This window comes from Rhinoraja longicauda, chromosome 23 (genome assembly GCF_053455715.1).
Source record: "Rhinoraja longicauda isolate Sanriku21f chromosome 23, sRhiLon1.1, whole genome shotgun sequence".
Taxonomy (NCBI): Eukaryota; Metazoa; Chordata; class Chondrichthyes; order Rajiformes; family Arhynchobatidae; genus Rhinoraja; species Rhinoraja longicauda.
The window spans coordinates 34,934,072-34,960,151 of record NC_135975.1 but is presented as its reverse complement, the minus strand read 5'-3'; the positions used below and the strand labels follow the sequence as shown (position 1 = coordinate 34,960,151).

The following is a 26,080-nucleotide window of genomic DNA, read 5'->3' as shown; positions in this document are numbered from 1 at the left end:
CCATCGCCGACTATCTAATTCAAGTGCTACCTTAATGTATCGATGGGAGCAGCATCTTATTTGAAGTTGAGAGGAATGGTTTGTTGGCTAAACGGGGTCATTGTGGTGCTGCTGATTCCAAAGAGGCAGCTGCTAGTGTGGTCAATGGAACAGCTTCCTGCCGTATGGGAAGTCCACCTTGTTTGGGCTTGGCAGTCGTTCAGCTGCTCGAGCCCAAGCCTTAGCTCCCCTGCTGGAAGAAAACAAGTTTCAAATGTCAGCCCCGCACATGTGTTTCCAGACTGTGCAAGCATCATCAGAAATGGGTTTGCAATGTGCAGTTAACACAGAGGACGGCAGTGAAATTCCTGTGGGCAGCAAAGGTCACAATGCAGCTCAATGTCAGAGAGCTGAACTGGGCTCAAGCACTCCTGGTTCTGCGTCTGAATATAACCCTTTCCTGCTCTTCATACCAGAGTTAGTAGAAAAACACAGTAGTTTAGTTTAGTTTATCTTAGGTCTAAAGAAGGGTCTCAAAACCGATACGTCACCCATCCCTTCTCTCCAGAGATGCTGCCTGTCCCGCTGAGTTACCCCAGCATTATGTGTCTGTCTTCGGTGTAAACCAGCATCTGCAGTTCCTCCCCACACATTTGGTTCAGTTTAGTTTAGTTTAGAGATACTGCACGGAAACTGGCCCTTCAGCCCACTGAGTCCACACTGTGTAATCACTACCCTACACACACTGTGTTTTTACCAAGCCAAATTAGCCTGTAAACCTGGACATTTTTGGAGTGTGGGAGGAAACCGGAACCCCCGGAGAAAACCCACGCTGGTCACAGAACATGCAAACACCGTACAGACAGCACCCGCTGCTAGGATTGAACCCGGGTCTCTGGCGCTGTAAGGCTGCAACTCTACCATCGCACTGCTACGCCACAGTGCCACAACTAACATTAACCCCGAGTGGAGGCAAATATGTTTCTGTCAGAGAGTGTTTGGAGCACCCTTTCACAGAGGGAAGTGTATTTTTAAGGTCACCTTGGGTATATTTTTGATAAGCTAGGAGTGAAAAGTTACTTAGGAAGATGGCACATTGACCTTCATCAGAGCATTGAGTACAGACGTTGGGAGGTGATGTTGCAGTTATATAAGATGTTGGTGCATTTAGAGCATTGTGTTTAGTTGTGAGCACCATGTTACAGGAAAGATGTCGTCAAGCTGGAACAGGTGCAGAAAAGATTTATGAGGAAGTTGCCAGGACTAGAGGGTGTGAGCTATAGGGAGAGGTTGAGCAGGCTAGGACTCTATTCCTTGGAGCTCAGGAGGATGAGGGGTGATCTTACAGAGGTGTATAAAATCATGAGAGGAATAGATCGAGTAGACGCACAGAGCATCTTGCCCAGAGAACCAGAGGACATAGGTTTAAAATGAGGGGAGGAAGCTTTAATAGGAACCTGAGAGGTAACTTTTTCACCCAAAGGAAAATGGATGTATGGAACGAGCTGCCGGAGGAGTTAGTTAAGGCAGGTACTATCGCAACGTTTAAGAAACATTTAAACAGGTACACAAGTAGGACAGGGTTCGAGGAATATGGGCCAAATGCAGGCAAGTGGGCCTAGTGTAGTTGGGACATATTGGCCGGTGTGGGCGAGTTGGGCTGAAGGGCCTGTTTCTTATCTGTACGACTCAATGATTCTAAATGCAGAGCTCAGACTACAGTGAGACCAGATTTAATGACTTTGTATGGCGGGGCAGGTTTGAGGGGCAAAGCGGCTGACTCTTGCCCTCAATTCATACGTTTGAACCAAAGTATCAAATTATGGAGCAACAGTTTGGTAGATTTGTGCTTGTACCTGTCTGTGTTTGTCTACATTAGGTTGTGTGAGTGAACTTATGACTGTGTGTATGTTTATGAGCATTAATACTTTGTGGAGATAACCATGCGACAATCCTTGTGTTACAAGGGTGTATGCATGGGTGTATTTGTCAGCAAATGAGTCTGTATAGATGCATGTGTCCATATGTCCGTGATCCACAATCTACTGTGGATCAGATCTGTGCTGTTCAAGTCAGGAGTTCTCCCTGTGAAGGAGTGTTTTTTCTCCGGGTGCTCCGGTTTCCTCCCATACTCCAAAGATGTGCAGGGTTGTAGGTTCATTGGCTTCTGTAAAATTGTGAATTGTCGCTAGTGTGTGTAGGATAATGCTAGTTCGCTGGTCGGCGTGGGCCGAAGGGCCTGTTTCTGCGCTGTATCTCTAAAGTCTAACGTCTAAAGTAAAAGAATGAAGTTGGAGAGGAGTTGGATGGGTGGGAAGAAAGTGAAATGCTTGTGAAGGGGTGAGCTGTGGCCAAGATGAACAAACGATGCAGCTCTGTGGAGACTCAAGTCACTAAAACCCCGCGTACAGACTCTCACACACATGGCTGCGATGCTCTCATGGTTAAATCAAGGTCACCCTCCCTCCCTCCCAGCTCTGCGGCCTCTGCAGCTGTCCTCGTGGGCCACGTATCCCAGTGAGCTGATAATTCTCCGCTGCACGCAGCCGGCCCCCACCTGCTCCTCCCTCAGCCCACCCACGTCAGCAGAGCGGCCATTGCAGGCTTCCCTCAGGCCTGCCATTGCTATGGGAACCACCAGGCCCATTCTCAAGCCGCAAGCATCTCCTAATGAGAGGGGGCCGTGTCCTCTGAATGGCACTCGGTGCTGGACCAGTAGAGGACATGGCAGCCTCCAAGACTTTGTCGTTCTCAGCTGCTCACTGCTGCCTCTCATGTTTCAGGGGCCACACTGCCCCAGGGGGTGACTTTGGAGGACGAGGGGACACCCTGGCCTCAAGTGGTGCTCTCCACTGCCCAGAGCCTACGATGCTCCACAGAAAGATAGAGTCACAAGCAGTCCCCCACCACACCACAAACCATCACCCATCGCTTCCGAAGACAATTAACCTACAAATAGAGTTGCCAACTTCCTCACTCCCAAATAAGGGACAAAGGGTGACGTCACTGCGCCGCGCCCCACGTGACCTCACCCAGCCAGCGGTCACGTGCTTCAGCTCCACCAATTGCAGCCGCTCGGGCCGGGAGGCGGGTTGCTATGCAACCTCCGTTAAGCGGCGCCCGGGCCTACACTGTACGGGACTAAAGCGGCCCCCGGGCTACAGTGTCCAGGCCTACAGTGTCCAGGCCTACAGTGTCCAGGCCCACAGTGTCCAGGCCCACAGTGTCCAGGCCTACAGTGTCCAGGCCCACAGTGTCCAGGCCTACAGTGTTCGGGCCCACAGTGTCCGGGCCTACAGTGTCCGGGCCTACAGTGTCCGGACCTACAGTGTACGGGCCTACAGTGTCCGGGACTACAGCGGCCCCCAGGCTACAGTGTCCAGGCCTACAGTGTCCAAGCATACATTGTCCGTGCCTACAGTGTCCAGGCCTACAGTGTCCAGGCATACATTGTCCGTGCCTACAGTGTCCAGGCCTACAGTGTCCAGGCATACATTGTCCGGGCCTACTGTGTCCTGCAGCGCCATCCGGACCAAATACGGGACAAACCATTTTAGCCCAAAATACGGGACAGTTGGCAACCCGACCTACAAACCTGTACGTCTTTGGAGTGTGGGAGGAAACCGGAGAAAGCCCACGCAGGTCACAGAGAGAACGCACAAACAAGCTTTTCACTGTACCTCGGTACAAATGACAATACACTAAAATAAACTAAAGTGACTGCTGGGATTAAGCCGTGGCTGTCAGCACCCTCTGGCCCTGCAGTCATCAGCAGCTGGCCGCTCCCTCTTTGCCTGCCGTACCGTGTGCTGCATAGTTTGGCCATCGGACAAGAACAGTCGGTGCTGGCGAGAGGAGCAAGGGGGGAAAGCAGCAGCCAGCTCAGCAGGAGGAGCAGGGTGGAGACCACGAGAGACTGGAGCCAGAGGAAGGAGATCCTTCATCCACAGGAAGCCCAGGCCTGGCGTCCACATTGACAACCTCTTCAGCACAAAGTGATGTTTGACCCTGGGTAACACCTCGGTGACCCCACCCCATCACCCCTCCCTCAACACTCATTCTTAAATCACTCACACAACAGCCTGGTCATTTAGTTCAGTTTTAGTTAGTTTCGTATAATTTATTTTATGTTAGTTTAGTTTAGTTTAGTTTAGTTTAGTTTAGTTTAGTTTAGTTTAGTTTAGTTTACAGCGCGGAAACAGGCCCTTCGGCCCACCGAGTCTGCGCCAACCAGCGACCCCTGCACACACACTATCCTACACACACTAGGGACAATTTTACAACGTGCAGCTGCAGTATATCACACGGTGACTGATTAACGGAACATAATCTTTCTTTCCTCCAGCAATTTGCTGTTTGCTCACGATTCCAGCACCTGCAGTCTCTTGTGTCTCTGTGTTTCTCCTCAATAGTCAATAGTCAATAGTCGTTTATTTGTTACATACACATAAATGTGTAGTAAAATGAAACATTACCCGCAGTTGAACAATAAGACCAATAAGATTAATCAATAAAAATGCAATAACACATACAATCACAACTAACACCAAACAAAAAGAAACATTAATCACAGTGAGTCTCCTCCAGTCCCTCCTCACTGTGATGGAAGGCCAGAATGTCTTTTTCTCTTCCCTGCCGTCTTGTCCCGCGGTCAGGCTGTTGGAGTTGCCACGTCGGGGCGATCGGGGCTCCCGATATTGAAGCCCCCGCTGGGCGGTGAAAAAAAATCCCGCGGCCTATTTCAGGCCGCGCCGGATGGTGAAAGGTCCGTGGCGGGCCGACCCAAGCCCCGCGATTCGGGGCGGGCGAACACGTTGCCTCTGCCGCTGCCGGAGCTCCCGATGTCGGCCCCCATCCAGGGGCCTGCGGGCTTCCGACGTCCACGCGGCCCGCGCCGGAGCCTCCGGAGACGAGTCGCAGCCGTTCCCGCAGCATTCGCAGGCAGCCAGCGCCGCAGGTGGTGAGTCCGGACCGCGGGCTCTGCGAACCAGAGACCCAGGTGGTCCCAGGTGCATGGCCGGTGGTAGGCCGCAACGGGAACGGGGACACGGCACAGAACAAAGGTCGCGTCTCCGTTCTGGAGAGAGAATGTTACAGTTACAGTTCCCTCCCACCCCCCCCCCCCCCCCAAAACATAACATACAACACTACATCATATTAACACTACAATTGAGACAAAAACAACAAAAAACACAAAAGACAGACGGACTGCATGCAAGCCGCAGCTGCGACGGCAGCGCTGGCTCCTCCTTTCCTCTAAAGTGCAGGCTGAAGATGCCAAACTATTCCTTCCTCAGTAAGATTCTGCAACATAGGGTTACTCGGTACAAACATTGCAAAGGGACAAAGGAGTGTTGGCACAGGACTCCCAGAAAGTGCATTTGTAAGTCGAAGCAGTAGTAAGGAAGGCAAACGCAATGCTTGCGTTCATTTCAACAGGGCTTGTAGACAAAAACAGGGATGTAATGCTGAGGCTCTATAAGCCACTGGTCAGACCGCATTTGGAGTATTGTGAGCAGTTTTGGACCCTTATCGGAGGAAGGATGTGCTGGCTCTGGAGAGGGTCCAGAGGAGGTTTACAAGAACGATCCCAGGAATGAGTAGGTTAACATATGATGAGCGTTTGTTAACGCTCATTATAGCGTGGGCCTGTACTCACTGGAGTTTAGAAGAATGAGGGGGGATCTCATTGAAACTTACCGAATAGTGAAAGGCCTGGATAGAGTGGATTTATTCACAAAGTGCTGGAGTAACTCAGCAGGTCATGGGTTTCGTCACCCATTCCTTCTCTCCCGAGATGCTGCCCGACCTGCTGAGTTACTCCAGCACTTTGTGAATAAATATCTTTGATTTGTACCAGCATCTGCAGTTATTTTCTTATACTGGATAGAGTGGATATGGAGAGGTTGTTTCCATAGTGGGAGAGTCTAGGACCAGAGGACACAGCCTCAGAATAAAAGGACGTACCTTTAGAAAGGAAGAGGAGGAATTTCTTTAGTCAGAGGGTGGAGAATCTGTGGAACTCATTGCCACAGAAGGTTGTGGAGGCAAAGTCAATGGATATTTTTAAGACGGAGGTTAACAGATTCTTGATTAGTGCGGGTGTCAGGGGTTATGGGGAGAAGGCAGGAGAATGGGGTTGAGAGGGAGAGATAGATCAGCCATGATTGAATGGTTGAGTAGACTTGATGGGCCAAATGGCCTAATTCTGCTCCGATCACGTGTGAATGCAGCTGCAGTATATCACACGGAACATAAACTTTCTTCCTCCAGCAATTTGCTGTTTGCTCACGATTCCAGAATCTGCAGTCTCTTGTGTCTCTGTGTTTCTCCTTTCCCCTAAAGCACAGGCTGAAGGTGCCAATCCAGTCCGTACTCAGTAAGATTCGGCAAAATGGGATTGCTCAGTACAAAAGACATGATTCTGTAAAGAATCAATGCAGATGGAGTCTGTGAACACATCAGCTCACACAGCATCCTCAAGTCATAAGGTCATAGGAGCAGAAATAGGCCATTCGGCCCATCAAGTCTACTCCCCCATTCAATCATGGCTGATCTATCTCTCCCTCCCAACCCCATTCTCCTGTCTTCTCCCCATAACCCCTGACACCCGCACTAATCAAGAATCTGTCAATCTCCACCTTAAAGATACCCACTGACTTGGCCTCCTCAGCCATCTGTGGCAATGAATTCCACAGATTCACTGCCCTCTGACTATGTCCTTTACGCTTCATGTCAGGCTACATGTTTTAAAAATGTATTTTCCTTGGACTGTCTGGTGAAGTTTTGTAACTTTGTCGGTGCCAGAATCGTGGTGACTCTTGTGTACTGCCGAGGTGAGGTCTACTGTACGGTTATACCAGGTTGTACACAAAACATTTCACTGAAGAAGGGTCTTGACCCGAAACGTCACCCATTCCTTCTCTCCAGAGATGCTGCCTGGCCCGCTGAGTTACTCCAGCACTTTGTGTCTATCTTCGGTTGAAGCCAGCATCTGCAGTTGTTCCCCCCACACAAGGCATTTCACCGTACCTACAGTAGGTACATGTGACAATAACGTATAATTGAATGGTTGAATCATAACTTCACCGCTGGACCAGTGATGGCTTAACAGAGGCAGCACCCTGCCATCACATCGTATCAAATGTGTAACATATTGCTCCCTAGCATGTGGCAAAGACAACTTCAAAGCCCCTGACGACCCACTGTAAATCACTGAGTCTCCTTCGAGATTGCAAAAACACCTGTTCAAAGGTGGCATGGTGACACAGCGGTAGAGCTACAGCCTCACAGCGCCAAAGACCCGGTTCGATCCTGACTACGGGTGCTGTCTCGACAGAGTTTGTACGTTCTCCCTATGATCTGTGTGAGTTTTCTCCGAGATCTTCGCTTCCCTCCCACACTCCAAAGGCGTTACAGGTCTCCAGGTTAATTGGCTTGGTATAAATGTAAAATTGTCCCTAGTGTGCGTAGAATGGTGTTAATGTGTGGGGATCGCTGGTCGGCCGAAGGGCCTGATTCTGCGCTGTATCTCTAAACTAAAGTAAACTAAAAGTATCCAGCAATATGCTTGTAATGTGACCTGTGGCAGAGGCCCATACTCTCTGATGGCCTTGAAGTATTGAACATTGATTACAGTGCTTCAGGATGAGGTCAGTAATATTATTCCATGCACGCTTTATGGCAAATGGACTTTACCCCAGTGCTTCACCAAATCGACAGATGCTCCTGAAAGACCTGCACTGTAAATCGTTTAACAAGGGAATGACCAACAGTATGAATAAAAACAGAAGCAGCACTGGGTGGCAACGTGGCGCAGCGGTAGAGTTGCTGCCTTGCAACACCAGAGACCCGGGTTTGATCCTGACCACGGGTACTGTCAGTACGGAGTTTGTACATTCCCCTGTGTGATCTGCGTGGGTTTCTCCGGGTGCTCTGGTTCCCTCCCACACTCCAATGACGTACAGGCTTGTATGTTAATTGTCCCCAGTGTGTGTAGGTTAGCATTAGTGTGCGGGGATCACTGGTCGGCGTGGACTCGGTGGGCCGAAGGGCCTGTTTCCGTGCTGTGTATCAAAACTAAACTAAACTAAACTAATAAACCAGTTGATGCAATGCAGTAACTTTGTTGTACTTTGAATCCCTGAGCTTATCTAGAATCATGGAATTGTTGAAAGAGCTATTAATTATTGTTAAGGAAACTTGATATAAAAGTAGAGCAGATGTACTTCAGATATAATGGAGCATTGTGAAACCACCTCATGAATACAGTAGATGGCAAAAAAATGCTGGAGTAACTCAGCGGGTCAGGCAGCATCTCTGGTGAAAAGGAATAGGTGACGTTTCAGGTCAAGACTCTTCTTCAGACTGAGAGTCAGGGAAGAGGGAAACTAGCGGTATGAAAGGGCAAAGATAAGATCAGAGCCGGCACCGATGGCCAACGAGCCCACAATGGTCCATTGTTGGGTGTGAAGGATATGATAACGAGGGGTACGAACAGTGAAATTAGCAGGATGGGGGAGGGGAATGCAGGGGTTACGAGATTATACACGACTGGACTCACTATTTAAAGAAGAAAGTTGATGCATTGGAGGTGGTTCAGAATATGATTAATGGATTAATATGCAGAGTGGAGGGGGAGTCCATGGGAAGATACAATATGGGAAGAAGCTGTTTAGTCCACTGAGTCCATCCATCAAGAACCACCCAAGTACACTCATCCTACACTGATCTCATTGGATTCTTCATAGGCTCAAAGTCCATAAGTGACAGGAGCAGAATTAGGCCCTTTGGTCAATCAAGTCTACTCCGCCATTCAATCATGGCTGATCCTAACCCCATTCTCCTGCCTTCTCCCCATAACCCCTGCCACCTGTACTAATGAAGAATTTATCAATCTCTGCCTTAAAAATATCCACTGACTTGGCCGCTGCAGCCTTCCGTGGCAAAGAATTCCACAGATTCACCACCCTCTGACTGAAAAAATTCCTCCTCATCTTCTTCCTAAAGGAACGTCCTTTAATTCTGAGGCTGTGCTCTCTGGTCCTAGTCTCTTCCCCCACTAGTGGAAACATCCTCTCCACATCCACACCACCCAGGATCCTCCTCGCAGTCCCATCAACTCCCCGAGATGCTATCATTCACCCGCACACTGGTGGCGATGTGCAGTGGCCATTCCACCTGCAAACCCGCCACGTGATTGGGGTGAGGGAGGGATTGGGAGCAGCAGGAGGAAGGTCGAGCTGTCACACAGCGAGCACCAGAGGTCAGGATCTAACCTGGATCCCCTGGCAGCTATGAGGCAGCAGCCCCATTAACCACTGCCCATGCATCTGAGGGAAAGCATGACAGGCCGGGCTTGAACCCACAGGAGGTGAGGAGAGAGGGGGTAGATTTGGCAGGAACATAACAGATCCTGAGAGGTAATGACAGAGTGGGCGTGGCGAGGACGTTTCCTCCTGTGGGAAAATCTAGAACCGTTTAGAAATAAGAGTTGAAGGAAAAAAAACTGCGGATGCTGGTTTAAATCGAAGGTAAACACAAAATGCTGGAGTAACTCAGCGGGACAGGCAGCATCTCGGGAGAGAAGGAATGGGTGACGTTTCGAGTCGAGACCCTTCGGTCTTTCCCGACCATTCGTTCTCTCCCGAGATGCTGCCTGTCCCGCTGAGTTACTCCAGCATTTTGTGTCCACCTTAGAAATAAGAGTTCATCCGTTTAAGATCGATGAGGTAAAATGTTTCCTCGGGCAGTCAAATTCTCATTTTCCAGAGCAGTGGACACAGAGTCTTTTTTAAGGCAGAGGTAGATAAATCCTGGATAAGCACAGTGATGAAAGTCACTGAGTGGAAGTGTGGTGGGGTGAAAGTTAGAGTCAGGCCGGCAACGCTCAGAGTAAATGACAGAACCTTCTTGAGGGGCAGAATGGCCTACCCCCCCCCTGCTCCTCATTCATAGGTTTGTCATTTAAGTTTAATTTAGTTTAGTTTAAGGATACCGCGCAGAAACAGGCCCTTCAGCCCACCGAGTCCACACCGACCCCCGTACACTAACACTATCCTACACACACTAGGGACAATTTACATTTATATCAGACCAATTTATCTGCAAACCTGTACGTCTTTGGAGTGTGGGAGGAAACCGAAGATGTCGGAGAAAACCCACGCTGGTCACGGGGAGAACGTACAAACTCCGTACAGGCAGCACCCGTAGTCAGGATCGAACCCGGGTCTCCAGCGCTGTAAGGCAGTAGTTCTAGCGTTACACCACCGTGCAGCGGGTATGGGGAGAAGGCAGGAACGGGGTACTGATTGAGAATGATCAGCCATGATCACATTGAGCTGGCTCGAAGGGCCGAATGGCCTCCTCCTGCACCTATTGTCTATTGTCTATTGCCTTTGAACAGGTGTTTTTTCTGCCTTGAAGGAGATTCAGATCTTTACCGCTGCACCACGAGGTCGCTCATTCCCATACTAGTTGCCAGCAAGATATATTTAGTGGCGTCCTTATCCCTGCTGCTGCCCACCTCTGCATTCCGGGTCCGCCACAACGTAGAGATTTATTGTTTTCTTGCTTCTTGCCCTGAAATTATTTTCTGTTTGAAAATCTATTTCCATTTTCTTCCGAAGTTCTTGGCACACGGGATTTGGCCATTCGGCCCATAAAGCCTGCCCCAGCGTTGAACATGATCATGGCTGATCTGTGCACCTCTTGTGTGCCAGGTTCCCAGAACCCTCACTTCCTCACTCTTTCAACTGTTTATCGAGTTCCGTCTCAGATATATTGAATTGTCCACCGTTGTCAGGGGCAGAGATTTCCAGAGATTCACTACTCTCTGAGAAGACATTTCTACCGGCTTCAGTTTTAAATGACTGGCCCTTATTTTGGAGCTATGTCTCTCCATCGCCTTGAAGCATCTTCATATTAATATACCTTTCCTCTGCACAACCAGTACATGGTGTGCAGTGAGGAATTATCTAGAACATGTGCTGTTCTGGTCGGGCACATTTGGGCGGCACGGTGGCGCAGCGGTAGAGTTGCTGCCTCACAGCGCTAGAAACCCGGGTTCCATCCCGACCACGGGTGCTGTCTGTGCGGAGTTTGTACGTTCTCCCCGTGACCTGCGTGGGTTTTCTCCGGGTGCTCCGGTTTCCTCCCACACTCCAAAAAGTACAGGCTTGTAGGTTAATTGGCTTTGGTAAAAATTGTAAATTATCCCTAGTGTGTAGGATAGTGTTAGTGTGTGAGGATCGCTGGTTGGCACACACTCGATGGGCTGAAGGGCCTGTTTCCATGCTGTATCGCAAAACTAAGCTAAACTAAACGCACAATGCAAGCAAGATAACCTCCACAAGTTGCCGACTCTGTTTTGTTCTGGCCTTCTCCATCTTTCAGCATGAAGAAGGGTTCCGACCCGAAATGTCATCTATTCCTTCTCTCCAGAGATGCTGCCTGTCCCGCTGAGTTACTCCAGCACTTTGTGTCTGCCTTCCATAATATGGCTTGTGTCCCATACACACATTGAGTACAGGGTAAAGGTGATCCACAGAATGACAGACACACCAGTGTGGCTTTCCACCCTCTTCACTTTTGCCACATCTTTCCATGAAGTCAGTGACCAGAATAGAACCTTTAATCAGCATTGGAGTATAGGAGTAAAGAGGTCCTTCTGCAGTTGTACAGGGCCCTGGTGAAACCACATCTGGAGTATTGTGTACAGTTTTGGTCTCCTAATTTGAGGAAGGACGTCCTTGCTATTGAGGCAGTGCAGCGTAGGTTCACGAGGTTAATCCCCGGGATGGCAGGACTGTCATATGAGGAAAGATTGGAAAGACTGGGCTTGTATTTACTGGAGTTTACAAGGATGAGAGGGGATCTTATAGAAACATATAAAATTATAAAAGGACTGGACAAGCTAGATGCAGGAAAAATGTTCCCAATGTTGGGGGAGTCCAGAACCAGGGGCCAGAGTGTAAGAATAAAGGGGAGGCCATTTAAAACTGAGGTGAGAAAAAACTTTTGCACCCAGAGAGTTGTGAATTTGTGGAATTCTCTGCCACAGAAGGCAGTGGAGGCCAATTCACTGAATGAGTTTAAAAGAGATTTAGATAGAGCTCTAGGGACTAGTGGAATCAAGGGATATGGGGAGAAGGCAGGCATGGGTTACTGATTGTGGATGATCAGCCATGATCACAATGAATGGAGGTACTGGTTCGAAGGGCCAAATGGCCTCCTCCTACACCTATTTTCTATGTTTTTTTCTATGTATTAACAGGTGACCATGGAAACGGAATGCAGAAATTTATCACCTTTGAGCTTCTCTTCCAGGAAGAGCTTTCAATGTCAGTTTAGACTTTAGACTTTAGGCAAACAGTGCACAAACATGCCCATTGACCCACCGAGTCCGTGCCGACCAAGTGCACAAACAGTGCACAAACATGCCCATTGACCCACCGAGTCCGTGCCGACCAAGTGCACAAATAGTGCACAAACATGCCCATTGACCCACCGAGTCCGTGCCGACCAAGTGCACAAACAGTGCACAAACATGCCCATTGACCCACCGAGTCCGTGCCGACCAAGTGCACAAACAGTGCACAAACATGCCCATTGACCCACCGAGTCCGTGCCGACCAAGTGCACAAACAGTGCACAAACATGCCCATTGACCCACCGAGTCCGTGCCGACCAAGTGCACAAACAGTGCACAAACATGCCCATTGACCCACCGAGTCCGTGCCGACCAAGTGCACAAACAGTGCACAAACATGCCCATTGACCCACCGAGTCCGTGCCGACCAAGTGCACAAACAGTGCACAAACATGCCCATTGACCCACCGAGTCCGTGCCGACCAAGTGCACAAACAGTGCACAAACATGCCCATTGACCCACCGAGTCCGTGCCGACCAAGTGCACAAACAGTGCACAAACATGCCCATTGACCCACCGAGTCCGTGCCGACCAAGTGCACAAACAGTGCACAAACATGCCCATTGACCCACCGAGTCCGTGCCGACCAAGTGCACAAACAGTGCACAAACATGCCCATTGACCCACCGAGTCCGTGCCGACCAAGTGCACAAACAGTGCACAAACATGCCCATTGACCCACCGAGTCCGTGCCGACCAAGTGCACAAACAGTGCACAAACATGCCCATTGACCCACCGAGTCCGTGCCGACCAAGTGCACAAACAGTGCACAAACATGCCCATTGACCCACCGAGTCCGTGCCGACCAAGTGCACAAACAGTGCACAAACATGCCCATTGACCCACCGAGTCCGTGCCGACCAAGTGCACAAACAGTGCACAAACATGCCCATTGACCCACCGAGTCCGTGCCGACCAAGTGCACAAACAGTGCACAAACATGCCCATTGACCCACCGAGTCCGTGCCGACCAAGTGCACAAACAGTGCACAAACATGCCCATTGACCCACCGAGTCCGTGCCGACCAAGTGCACAAACAGTGCACAAACATGCCCATTGACCCACCGAGTCCGTGCCGACCAAGTGCACAAACAGTGCACAAACATGCCCATTGACCCACCGAGTCCGTGCCGACCAAGTGCACAAACAGTGCACAAACATGCCCATTGACCCACCGAGTCCGTGCCGACCAAGTGCACAAACAGTGCACAAACATGCCCATTGACCCACCGAGTCCGTGCCGACCAAGTGCACAAACAGTGCACAAACATGCCCATTGACCCACCGAGTCCGTGCCGACCAAGTGCACAAACAGTGCACAAACATGCCCATTGACCCACCGAGTCCGTGCCGACCAAGTGCACAAACAGTGCACAAACATGCCCATTGACCCACCGAGTCCGTGCCGACCAAGTGCACAAACAGTGCACAAACATGCCCATTGACCCACCGAGTCCGTGCCGACCAAGTGCACAAACAGTGCACAAACATGCCCATTGACCCACCGAGTCCGTGCCGACCAAGTGCACAAACAGTGCACAAACATGCCCATTGACCCACCGAGTCCGTGCCGACCAAGTGCACAAACAGTGCACAAACAGGCCCATTGACCCACCGAGTCCGTGCCGACCAAGTGCACAAACAGTGCACAAACATGCCCATTGACCCACCGAGTCCGTGCCGACCAAGTGCACAAACAGTGCACAAACAGGCCCATTGACCCACCGAGTCCGTGCCGACCAAGTGCACAAACAGTGCACAAACATGCCCATTGACCCACCGAGTCCGTGCCGACCAAGTGCACAAACAGTGCACAAACATGCCCATTGACCCACCGAGTCCGTGCCGACCAAGTGCACAAACAGTGCACAAACATGCCCATTGACCCACCGAGTCCGTGCCGACCAAGTGCACAAACAGTGCACAAACAGGCCCATTGACCCACCGAGTCCGTGCCGACCAAGTGCACAAACAGTGCACAAACATGCCCATTGACCCACCGAGTCCGTGCCGACCAAGCCTGGTGTGTAGGCCCATCCCACACAATTTATCATTTTACCGAAGCCAATTAACCGACAAACCTGTACGTCTATGGAGTGAATGTATGTGTGGGCGTAGAGAATGTCGGAGGGATTTTCTTGTTTTGCACATATTTTTAATCTTGAATAAAGTTTATTTTTGATTTTTGAAGCTCGATGCAGCCAAGGCCAAGGCCAAGGCTCTGTGGGCAACGACCACCGTCTAGGGTCCTTCTGCTGCTGCACATTGGGGGGCAGAGTCCGGTGGGGACGCCCCTTAAACGAGGAAAGGGTTCTCACCCCAGAGGGCCACATGAGTGGCAAGGATTCTGGATATAATTATGATTTTGGGGAACACTAGCAGATATAACGCTAACGAATGTATGCATATCTGTGGAGAATGTCGGGGGAATGTTTGCACAGTTCCTGTTATGTACGTATTTTTTAATCTACATACTAAAACTCTCGTTTGTTATCTTGTTTGTGACTGAACTTCAGCCAAAACGGTACATGATAGCGCCACAATTTCAGGCCCACCTTACTCACCGCTGTCATTTTAGTGATAATACAAGTAGTTTTATTGAAATCCGTTTAATATTTTTTAAATCATTCACATTTTAAAGTTTAAAAGGAGGGGAGGGGGAGGGAAGGAGGGGGGAAGTGGGGGAGAAGGGAGAGGGGAGGGGGGGTTGAGGAGAGAGGGGGAGGGGGGGGGACAGGGTGCTGCACCAATGCAGGAGAGGTTTGGGCCCAAAGGGTCCACTTGGTCTAGTCCTGAATAACATTTATGTTAAAAAAAATTGGGAGGAAACCAGAGCACCTGGAGAAAACCCACGCCGGTCACGGGGAGAACGTACAAACTCCGCAAAGACAGTACCCGTCGTCAGGATCACTGTGATGCCCCAAATTCCGGTTGCAGACAGTATCCCGTGCTGGAGTATTTGCAACAGCAGCTGCCACGATGGACTATGGGGTTAGATAACAACAGCAGCATCTTGGCCTGCCTGGTCTCGAGCACCTGGCATTGAACCATGTCCCAGGGCACTGTTGGAGAATCCAGAGTGGGAAGGGTAGATGTGAGAGTAGTCCGAGATTGTAGGAAATGCCAACCCGGTCTCAAGATACACTCCAGTGCAAAACATCATCTCCCTCAGGCAGGAGAGTCGGCACGGTGGCGCAGTGGTAGAGTTGCTGCCTCACAGCGCCAAGACCCGGGTTCCATCCTGACCACGGGTGCTGTCTGTATGGAGTTTGTACGTTCTCCGCGTGACCGCGTGGGTTTTCTCCGGGTGCTCCGGTTTCATCCCACACTCCAAAGACGTACAGGTTTGTAGGTTAATTGGCTTGATATAAATGTAAATTGTTCCAAGTGTGTGTAGGATAGTGTTAGTGTGTGGGGATCGCTGGTCGGCGCAGACTCAGTGGGCTGAAGGGCCTTTTTCTACGCTATATCTCTAAACTAAACTAAACTGCCCCAGGTATGAGGAAGCTAGGGTTGCCAACTTTCTCACTCCCAAATAAGGGACAAGGTGACATCACCGCCCAGCGCCCCACGTGACCTCACCCAGCCAGCGGCCACATGCTCCCACTCCACCAATGGCGGTTGCCCGGGCCAGGAGGCAGGTTGCTATGCAACCTCCTTTAGGTGGCACCCGGGCCTACAGTGTGCAGACATACACTGTCCGAACCTACACTGTCCGGGCCTACAGTGTGCGGGCCTACAGTGTCCGGGCCTACAGTGTGCAGACATACACTGTCCGGACCTACTCTGTCCGGGCCTACAGTGCCCGGGCCTACAGTGCCCGCTGGGCCTAATACGGGACAAGGGCAGTCCGGTATGGGACAAACCAATTTAGCCCAAAATACGGGATGTCCCGGCTAATACGGTACAGTTGGCGACCCCAGAGGGAGCAGCGTTTGGATGAGTGGAGCCAGGTGCTCAGAGCCCACTGCCCGCTGTCTGTGCTTCATCAGTCTGTGCAAAATGGATCGCTGGTCGGCGCGGACTCGGTGGGCCGAAGTTTCCGTGTAGTCTCTCTTAACTAAACTAATACTTTCTAAGGCTTGTCTCACTGAGATCCGCGATATTCTGCCAGAAGGATTTTCAGCATGCACGCGCCTTGCCCATGGAGGTCGTGTTGACTTGGAGCTTCCTCACAACAGGGTCACCCTGAGCAGCCCAGGGAGCTCCCTGCTGTGGCGTCCGAGCCTCTGCTTACCGCTGCATCAGTGAGCTCCCCCCCCCCCCCACATTGCATTTGACCAGAACCATCCCCTCCCTCTCCCTTTCCCACATTCTGGCTGATTTCATTAATGATTTCATCCACTTGCATTTGGTTTAGTTTAGATTAGTTTAGAGATACAGCGCGGAAACAGGCCCTTTCGGCCCACCGGGACCGCGACGACCAGCGATCCCCGCACATTAACACTATCCTACGCCCACTAGGGACAATTTTTACATTTACCAAGCCAATTCTGCGCTGTATCTCTAAACTAAACTAAAAGCGGTGTGCATCCGTGCGTGTGAGCTACAGGAGGGAATCAGAGACCCCCCACTGGGTGAATCGTGGTGGGAAGGGCAAACACCCAGAGTGGATGCAACATTTCAACGCTTTTTTCAATGATATAACAGCACTTAAAAGACACTTGTCCAGGTACATGGATGGGAAATGTTCAGAGTGATATGGACAAAACACGGGCAGATGGGACCAGCTTAGATGGGGCATCTTGGTCAAGGTGGACAAGCTGGGTCGAACGGGCACGCTTCACATGACTATGATTCATATAAACTAAATAGGAGCAAATGTGTTTCACTGAGTGCAGTGTTGTGCAGAGTCATAGTTATACAGCAGGGAAACAGGCCCTTCAGCCCAACTTGCCCACACCGGCCAACATGTCCCATTGCTTGCATTTGGCCCTTATCCCTCCAAACCTGTCCTATCCATGTACCTGTCTAAATGTTTCCTAAACGTTGTGATAATACCAGTAGATTATCATAGAAACATAGAAAATAGGTGCCATTTTGGCCCTTCGAGCCAGTACCGCCATTCATTGTGATCATGGGTGATCATCCACAATCAGTAACCCGTGCCTGCCTTCTCCCCATATCCCTTGATTCCACTAGCCCCTAGAGCTCTATCAAACTCTCTTTTAAATTCATCCAGTAAATTAGCCTCATCAGTAGATTCATCCAGTGAATTAGCCTCATCAGTAGATTAATTCCTGAGATGAGGTTATTCAGTGAGGAAAGATTAAGCAGAATGGCTTCATGCTGCCTGTAATTTAGTCTCCCTGTCTTAATCCGTTTGTATCTTGCAGCTCTGGAGGAATTTGGGAAATCAAGGATACACTATGTGGTCATTTCATCCGATTCATGGTGAAGGAGTGTCCAAAACGGATGGCCAGTGGGGCTAGCTAGGGTTGCCAACTTCCTCACTCCCAAATACGGGACAAAGGGTGACGTCACCGCCCCCCGCGCCCTCACCCAGCCAGCGGCCACGTGCTCCCGGCCCGGGCAGCCGCCATTGGTGGAGCGGGAGCACGTGGCCGCTGGCTGGGTGAGGTCACATGGGATGTGGGGCGGTGACGTCACCCTTTGTCCCGTATTTGGGAGGGAGGATGTTGGCAACCCTACTAATACAGGGCAAGGGCGGTCCCATACAGAACAAACTAATTTAGCCCGAAATACGGGATGTCCCGGCTAATATTGGACAGTTGGCCACCCGAAGTGGGGCTTGACTGATGAACACTCTCCTTGTTGCCAACAGATGTACATGGGAGGCAAATTGCTGTTTGCTGACTACGTCTTTAACGGGTACAGTAACACTGTTAAGGATCTGAAGAAACAAATAGCCAAAACCTACGAAGACTATCTAATGGGCCGGCACCTGCTCCATGACTTCAGATTCAGGTATTTCCATCAGCCGCCTTATCTCCTCTTTTGGTTCCATATTCGTTATTTAATTATGGGCTCGCATTATCATGGTAAACGAAATGAAGCAGACCAATTGATGGGTGTCCGTGACAATGGAATTCTGCACACGGTGGCGCAGCGGTAGAGTCGCTGCCTCACAGCGCCGGAGACCCGGGTTCCATCCCGACTACGGGTACTGTCTGCGCGGAGTTTGCACGTACTCCCCGTGACCTGCGTGGGTTTTGTCCAGGTGTTTCCTCCCACACTCCAAAGATGTACAGGTTTGTGTGGGTTAATTGGCTTGGCGTAATTGTAAATTGTCCTTGGTGTGTGTAGGATAGTGCTAATGTGCGAGGATCGCTGGTCGGCACGGACTAGGTTGGCCGAATGGCCCGTTTCCGTGCTGTATCTCTAAACTAAACCAAGCTAAAATGGGAAATTTGCATTTGAGTTTAATTAGCTTTTCACGGAGACCAGGGGTGTGGGAATGATCACTGAAACAGTGACTAGTGAGACTGCAGGAGGCACTGACCATGATCTGAGAAAACCAGAGACAGCAGGAGTCACAGATTCAGGACTATTGTGGGCTCTACCTTTCTTGAGTCATTGGTGCTGGATAGTTTAATATAGAGATACAGCGCAGAAACAGGCCCTTCAGCCCACCGGGTCCGCGCCGACCAGCGATCCTCGCATATTAACACTATCCTACACACAAGGGACAATTTTTTTACATTTACCAAGCCAATTAACCTACAAACCTGCACGTCTTTGGAGTGTGGGGGGAAACCGTAGATTTCGGAGAAAACCCACGCAGGTCACGGGGAGAACGTACAAACTCCGCACAGACAGCGCCCGTAGTCGGGATGGAACCCGGGTCTCCGGCGCTGCATTCGCTGTAAGGCAGCAACTCTACCGCTGCGCCACCGTGGCCGCCAAAAGTGATTTGTTTTGTACCTTTTCATACCTCTAGTCTCCCCCTCCCCTGACTCTCAGTCTGAAGAAGGGTCTCGACCCGAAATGTCACCTATTCCTTTTCTCCAGAGATGCTGCCTGACCCGCTGAGTTACTCCAGCATTTAGTGTCTATCTTCGGTATAAACCAGCATCTACAGTTCCTTTCTACACGTTTAGACATACAGATAGACAGTGCAGAAACAGGCCCTTTGGCCCACCGAGTCCGCAGCAACCCCTACACCTTAACACTATCCTACACTAGAGACAAGGTCACGGAGAGAACATACAAACTCCGTACAGACAGCACCCGCAGTCAGGATTGAACCCGGGTCTCTAGTGCTGTGAGGCAGCAACACTACCTCTGCGCCACCGTGCCACCCACGTCTTAATGAACACTGAAATTTGATTAGCACACATCTAAGGCTTAAATTACATCAAGTTTGAAACTACCCTCTTCTCTCCATTTTCTGTCTTTTATCCAATTTCAATATATGCAAACCTTCCAGTCTGAAGAAGGGTCTCGACCTGAAACGTCAACCATTCCTTCCCTCCTGAGATGCTGCCTGTCCTGCTGAGTTACTCCGGCATTTTGTGTCAAACTTCCTGATTGCTTCTGCAGTATAAATGTGTAGGAAAGAACTGCAGATGCTGGTTTAAATCGAAGGTTGACACAAAATGCTGGAGTAACTCAGCAGGACAGGCAGCATCTCGGGAGAGAAGGAATGGGTGACGTTTCGGGTCGAGACCCTTCTTCAGACTGATGTCAGGGGAATGGGCGGGACAGAGAGAGAATGTAGTTGGAGTCAGTAAGACTGGTGGGAGAACTGGGAAGGGGAGGGGATGGAGAGAGAGGGAAAGCAAGGGCTATTTGAAGTTAGAGAAGTCAATGTTCATACCGCTGGGGTGTAAGCTGCCCAAGCGAAATATGAGGTGCTGTTCCTCCAATTTGCGCTGGGCCTCACTCTGACAATGGAGGCGGCCCATGACAGAAAGGTCTGACTGGGAGTGGGAGGGGGAGTTGAAGTGCTCAGTCACCGGGAGACCAGGTTGGTTAAGGCGGACTGAGCGAAGGTGTTCAGCGAAACGATCGCCGAGCCTGCGTTTGGTCTCGCCGATGTAGAGAAGTTGACATCTGGAACAGCAGATACAATAGATGACGTTGGAGGAGGTGCAGGTGAACCTCTGCCTCACCTGGAAAGACTGTTTGGGTCCTTGGATGGAGTCGAGGGGGGAGGTAAAGGGACAGGTGTTGCATCTCCTGTGGTTGCAGGGGAAAGTACCTAGAGAACGGTCTCTGTGGGCATGATTGGTTTTGGGTTATTATCTCGTTAAATAAGGTTTCATGTTGTGTTAATTGGTTTTAATGAATCAAAGTTGGTTACAGCCACTCAATTCAGCCTGGAAGCCTGAGATGCCTCATCAATGAGTCTGGAACAGTTTCTGTGACCATAGTTCTTTTGTTTCATGTGAAATGTTTCTGACTTGAGTCCTTGCTTGCCCTGGGTCAGAAGCCTTGCCCCACTGCGCAGTACTGCACGACTTAGGGCGGGCACGGTGGCACAGCGGTAGAGTTGCTGCCTTACAGCGAATGCAGCGCCGGAGACCCGGGTTCGATCCCGACTTCGGGTGCTGTCTGTATGTAGTTTGTACGTTCTCCCCATGACCTGCTTGGATTTTCTCCGAGATCTTCGGTTTCCTCCCACACTCCAAAGACGTACAGGTTTGTAGGTTAATTGGCTTGGTAAATGTAAAAGAAAATTGTCCTTAGTGGGTGTAGGTTAGTGTTAGTGTGTGGGGATCGCTGGTCGGTGGGCCAAGGGGCCTGTTTCCGCGCTGTATCTCTGAACTAAACTAGAGCAATTGAGAATGTTTTGGCCCGGAATATCAAGGGAGAAGCTACTCTGGCAGTTCTTTGGCAGGGTCCTTAATATTGCACCTGTACAACTGACAACTATTCTTAAAAGTAGCAGTACCCTGGCTATTAGTGATATGAATCTGGATGGTAATGCAGAGTGCCATGCCAAAAACAACACTTGCAAAAGCCTGGAGGGAGGCTTCTGAGAGGAGTTTGTAGAAAGACCAGGTGGAAATAACAGCAAAGTAATAATCCAGAGACTTAGAGGAACTAAAGAAAACTGAAACTGCCAGCGCACTGAGTCAGAAATACATTCATCTGTCATTAATGAAATCAAAACTTTGGTTCCAGTTGTTTAAATCATTTGATTTTAGTTATTCGGGCACCAGGAGAAACAAGAGCGGAAAATCAGGCCCAGAACCTTAACTTAATTTTTAGTTTAATTTAGTTTAGTTCGGGTTAGAGATATACGGCAGAGAAAACAGGCCCTTCGGCCCACCGAGTCCAGTCCAACCAGTGACCCCTGCACACTAACACGAGGGACAATTTACAATCTTTACCACAGCCGATTAACCTACAAATCTGTACGTCGTTGGAGTGTGGGTGGAAACCGGAGCGCCCGGACAAAACCCACACAGTCACAGGGAGAACGTACAAACGCACAGGCAGCATCCGCGGTCAGGATGGAACCCGGGTCTCTGGCGCTGTGAGGCAGCAACTCTACCGCTGCGCCCTTTTTGTATTCAATTGATCTTAACGTTCTGAAGGGAGTATGAGTTTATTGTTTGTAACATAACGTATGCCAGCTCTTTTTTTAGCTCTTGCTGAATTGAATCAAACAATTCAAAAGCTTGTCTACTTTCCCTCAGTGAATTTAATTCCTCGCTGCCGATGCTGGAGATGGACAGTGGTTTGTGGACGGGTCACCCCGACCGTCGTGTGAGGCCCAAATCTGAGACGGCCATCCACCCAGGCACTTGCATCATCCACTCTGCTGACAGGTGAGAAAGACACAACGCTCCTGAGCACAAAGCCCGCTAGCAAATGCCTCTTTCTCCCTCGACCTCTGACTAGTTCACCGTCCCCCTGGTTAATGCCACTGTCTGTGTGTCTCGTTATCACCTTCCCCTCAGCCAACAATGAACCATTCTACATTTCACAGAGTCATAGAGTGATACAGCATGGAAACAGGCCCTTCAGCCCTACCTGCCCATGTGGGCCAACATGTCCCAGCTACACTAGTTCCACCTGCCTGCGTTTGGCCCATATCCCTTCAAACCCATCCTATCCATTTCCTTGCACAGCATCTGCTTTGATCTGTGCTTTTCACACCTTACATGCTCTTTGTACCCTTCCATATCCCCGTTTTCCCTCTCCCCTGACTCAGTCTGAAGGGTCTCGACCCGAAACGTCACCCATTCCTTCTCTCTAGAGATACTGCCTGTCCCGCTGAGTTACTCCAGCCTTTTGTGCCTACCTTCGGTGTAAACCAGCATCTGTAGTTCCTTCCTACACAGAAAACATCTTAGTATTGCCTCCCGCTTCAGGCCATCTCAGCTCCGTGGAGCCAGTAGTGGCCTGGACAGTTGCAAAGTCCAAGAAGGTAGCTACCCGACTCTTGACCTGACATTCAACGAGTCACCACATCCATCCATGGTGACCATGCCATCTTGGTGAACATAATCCAATAGTAAGACCATTTCACAATACTCCCAATAATCTTGCGCAAAGACTCATAGGAATAAAAACTGCAGATGCTGGTTTAAATCGAAGGTAGACACAAAATGCTGGAGTAACTCAGCGGGTCAGGCAGCATCTCGGGCGAGAAGGAATGGCTGACGTTTCGGATCGAGACCCTTCTTCAGACTGACATCAGTCTGAAGAAAGAGTCTCGACCCGAAACGTCACCCATTCCTTCTTCCCGCCCCCTCCCCTGACATCAGTCTGAAGAAGGGTCTCGACCCGAAACATCACCCGTTCCTTCTCCCGAGATGCTGCCCGACCCGCTGAGTTACTCCAGCATTTTGTGTCTCCCTTGCAAAGACTCAGCTGTTTTTCCCTGAACTTGTCTACAGTCGTGACTATCTCAATCATTTTGTGTTGCTCCAAAAATCTTTCACGTAAACACAGTGGCATTTAAACTGGACCCATTTCTCATGCGTAGTTCAACACATGTGAGTGATTTTATGATTTCCATCGGCAAGGTTCCTGGAATTACCAAAACCCTAGATTATGGATGGCTACAATAGACAATAGGTGCAGGAGTAGGCCATTCAGCCCTTCGAGCCAGTACTGCCATTCACCGTGATCATGGCTGATCATGCACAATCAGTACCCCGTTCCTGCCTTCTCCCCATATCCCTTGACTCCGCTATCGTTAAGAGCTCTATCTAGCTCTCTCTTGAAAGCATCCAGGAAATTGGCCTCCACTGCCTTCTGAGGCAGAGAGTTCCACAGCTTCACAACTCTCTGAGTGAAAAAGTTTTTCCTCATCTCCGTTCTAAATGGCCTACCCCTTATTCTTAAACCGTGGCCCCTGGTTCTGGACTTCCCCAACATTGGGAACATGTTTCCTGCCTCTAACGTGTCCAATCCCTTAATAATCTTAGGTGTTTCATTAAAATCCCCTCTCATCCTTTTCCAAGTTACTCAGTTAAAACCGTGCTATAATTCTTTTTTTAATAAAGTGAGTGTAATTCCAGCATGTTCCTGGTACGCTGCGAGTAATCTCAGTATCTCAAGCCCTCTCAGACCAGTAGGTTCCCAGCCCAAGTCAAGTCTCCATGGATTTTCCCTCTCTATAATTGTGTGTCTAAAAAAAACCTCAGCCTTTTTTCCACCTCTTTTTTTAATGTTCCTGGCGGTTTTAACTGAAGCCACAGAGGAATGCATATTCTAGGCCCCACAAGGTTAATCGAAACAATCACCCAGCCGCCCCTCACTTCCCCCGCCGCCCTTCCAATTGCAAGACCCTTGTGGGAACCTCACAATGATCCAGTGCTTTAGCCACCGAGCAGGCCTCCCAAACAGTGCTGGAGTGGAGCTTGCCCACGACCAGCTCAGTCACCATCAGCGGCCACTGGAAGCGAGTGTGACTGTCCTCTCCATAGGATCGGACGCCTGTGCGTGACTTTGTTTAACGTGGGGAGACTGGTGCACAGACAGCCACCACACGGTCCTTGACAGATCTGGGTCAGGATCCAATGGCGGGGACCCTTTTCTGCCGCGGCCTTCATCCATCCGCCTTCCCAGCCGTTGTGACGCTCCACTAAAGTCAGCCGTCATCCTCCGCCTGTTCCACCGTTGAGGTCTTGGTTGGATCGCTCTTTGTCAGGGACCTCCCCCTCGACCTTACCGCCATGGGTGACCCTACCAGGAGCGTAGCTCCAGACGGCATCGCTCTCAGGATCTCAGGACCACACAAGCTTCTCCACCACGACAAGGTGACAATCCACGGAGAAGAGCTCAGTCAGCAGCTGTAAACACCGCTGTATGACCGGTGGTTCCACAGGTCATAGTGCCGCCCGAGCAAGGGGATCGCTTCCAAGATGGCGCCCAACCCAGGCAACTATTTGCGTGCCAGCCACAGAGGCAGATCTACATTCATGTGTTACAAACGCTCCACACTCTTAAAACTCTACCCCTCCAGCAACATTTCTTACTTTAACTATGATTTTCCTATATACACTGTAAATGGCTCGATTGTAATCATATATTGTCTTTCCGCTGACTGGTTGGCACGCAATAAAAAGCTCTTCACTGTACACGTGACACTCAACCAAACGGAACTGAAACTGAGCTGATGGTGTTTCCATGTGAGAGCGCGGAGGTAGGAAGCTTCATAAACCTAACGCGCTTCCCAATCTGTCACCGAAGCACACTCAGTACTGGGCAGGTGCCTGCAGGGTAACTACCAGCCATAATTGGTCACCGGGCCAAGGGGAGGAGGGTAAAAACAACCAAGTGTGCAGGAAGGAACTGCAGATGCTTGTTTGCACCGAAGATAGAAACAAAATGCTGGAGTAACTCAGCGGGTCAGGGAGCGTCCCTGGAAAAAAGGAATAGGTGACGTACCGGGTCGAGACCCTTCATCAGATCCTTCATGATGAAGGGTCTCAACCCGAAACGTCACCTATTCCTTTTCTCCAGAGACACTGCCTGACCCCTTGAGTTACTCCAGCATTTTGTGCCCATCGTCGGTAAAAGCAACTATGGCTCGGTTCGAGTAAGAAGCAATCGTTTCTTTTCTCTTCCAGACCTGCAACCATCCAGGAGTTCATCACCTTTAGCCTGGCCCAGGGAAGAGGCTGTTGCAATGAAGGCATGCACTAAACGGCACCTGGACCGCGGGCTGTACGCTGGAGGACTGCACCCTGAACCCCAGCAGTAACCTGGCTCACTGCTTGCACCCAGAGTTTGACATTGCAGTGTGATTTCCGTAGCACTTTCATGATAAAACTAAAATCACTGTGCTACTTTGTGAGCCATGCTCATCTCAATCATTTTGTGTTGCTCCAGTATTCTTTCACGTAAATACAGTAGCATTTCAACTGGACCTATTAGTGCCCACTTTGCATGTATGTAGGGTTGCCAACTGTCCCGTATTAGCCGGGACATCCCGTATTTTGGGCTAAATTGGTTTGTCCTGTATGGGACCGCCCTTGTCCCGTATTAGACCCGCGGGCCGCTGTAGGCCCAGACAGTGTAGGCTAACGGAGTGTGTTCGGGGAGCGAGGCCGAGTGTGTTTGCCTAACGGAGGTTGCGTAGCAACCCACCTCCTGGCCCGGACAGCCACCATTGGTGGAGCGGGAGCACGTGGCCACTGGCTGGGTGAGGTCACATGGGGTGAGGGGGGGTGATGTCACCTTGTCCCTTATTTGGGAGTGAGATAGTTGGCACCCCTACATGTATGTGATTTTATGATTTCC

General features: G+C 50.2%; 1 protein-coding gene across 4 annotated transcripts in view; it reads left to right on the top strand.

Annotated features, from left to right (window-relative positions):
* The window catches only part of LOC144605135 (uncharacterized), a 111,488-nt gene extending 85,870 nt beyond the window's left edge, over positions 1-25,618 (top strand). For all 4 annotated transcript variants that reach the window (XM_078420206.1, XM_078420209.1, XM_078420207.1 and 1 more), the window contains 3 exons: positions 18,198-18,340; positions 22,021-22,152; positions 25,408-25,618. In XM_078420206.1, the coding sequence (XP_078276332.1) occupies positions 18,198-18,340; positions 22,021-22,152; positions 25,408-25,483 (351 nt within the window). In that variant the 3' untranslated portion in view covers positions 25,484-25,618. The remainder of the gene's footprint in view (positions 1-18,197; positions 18,341-22,020; positions 22,153-25,407) is intronic.
* The last annotated feature ends 462 nt before the right edge of the window (positions 25,619-26,080 follow it).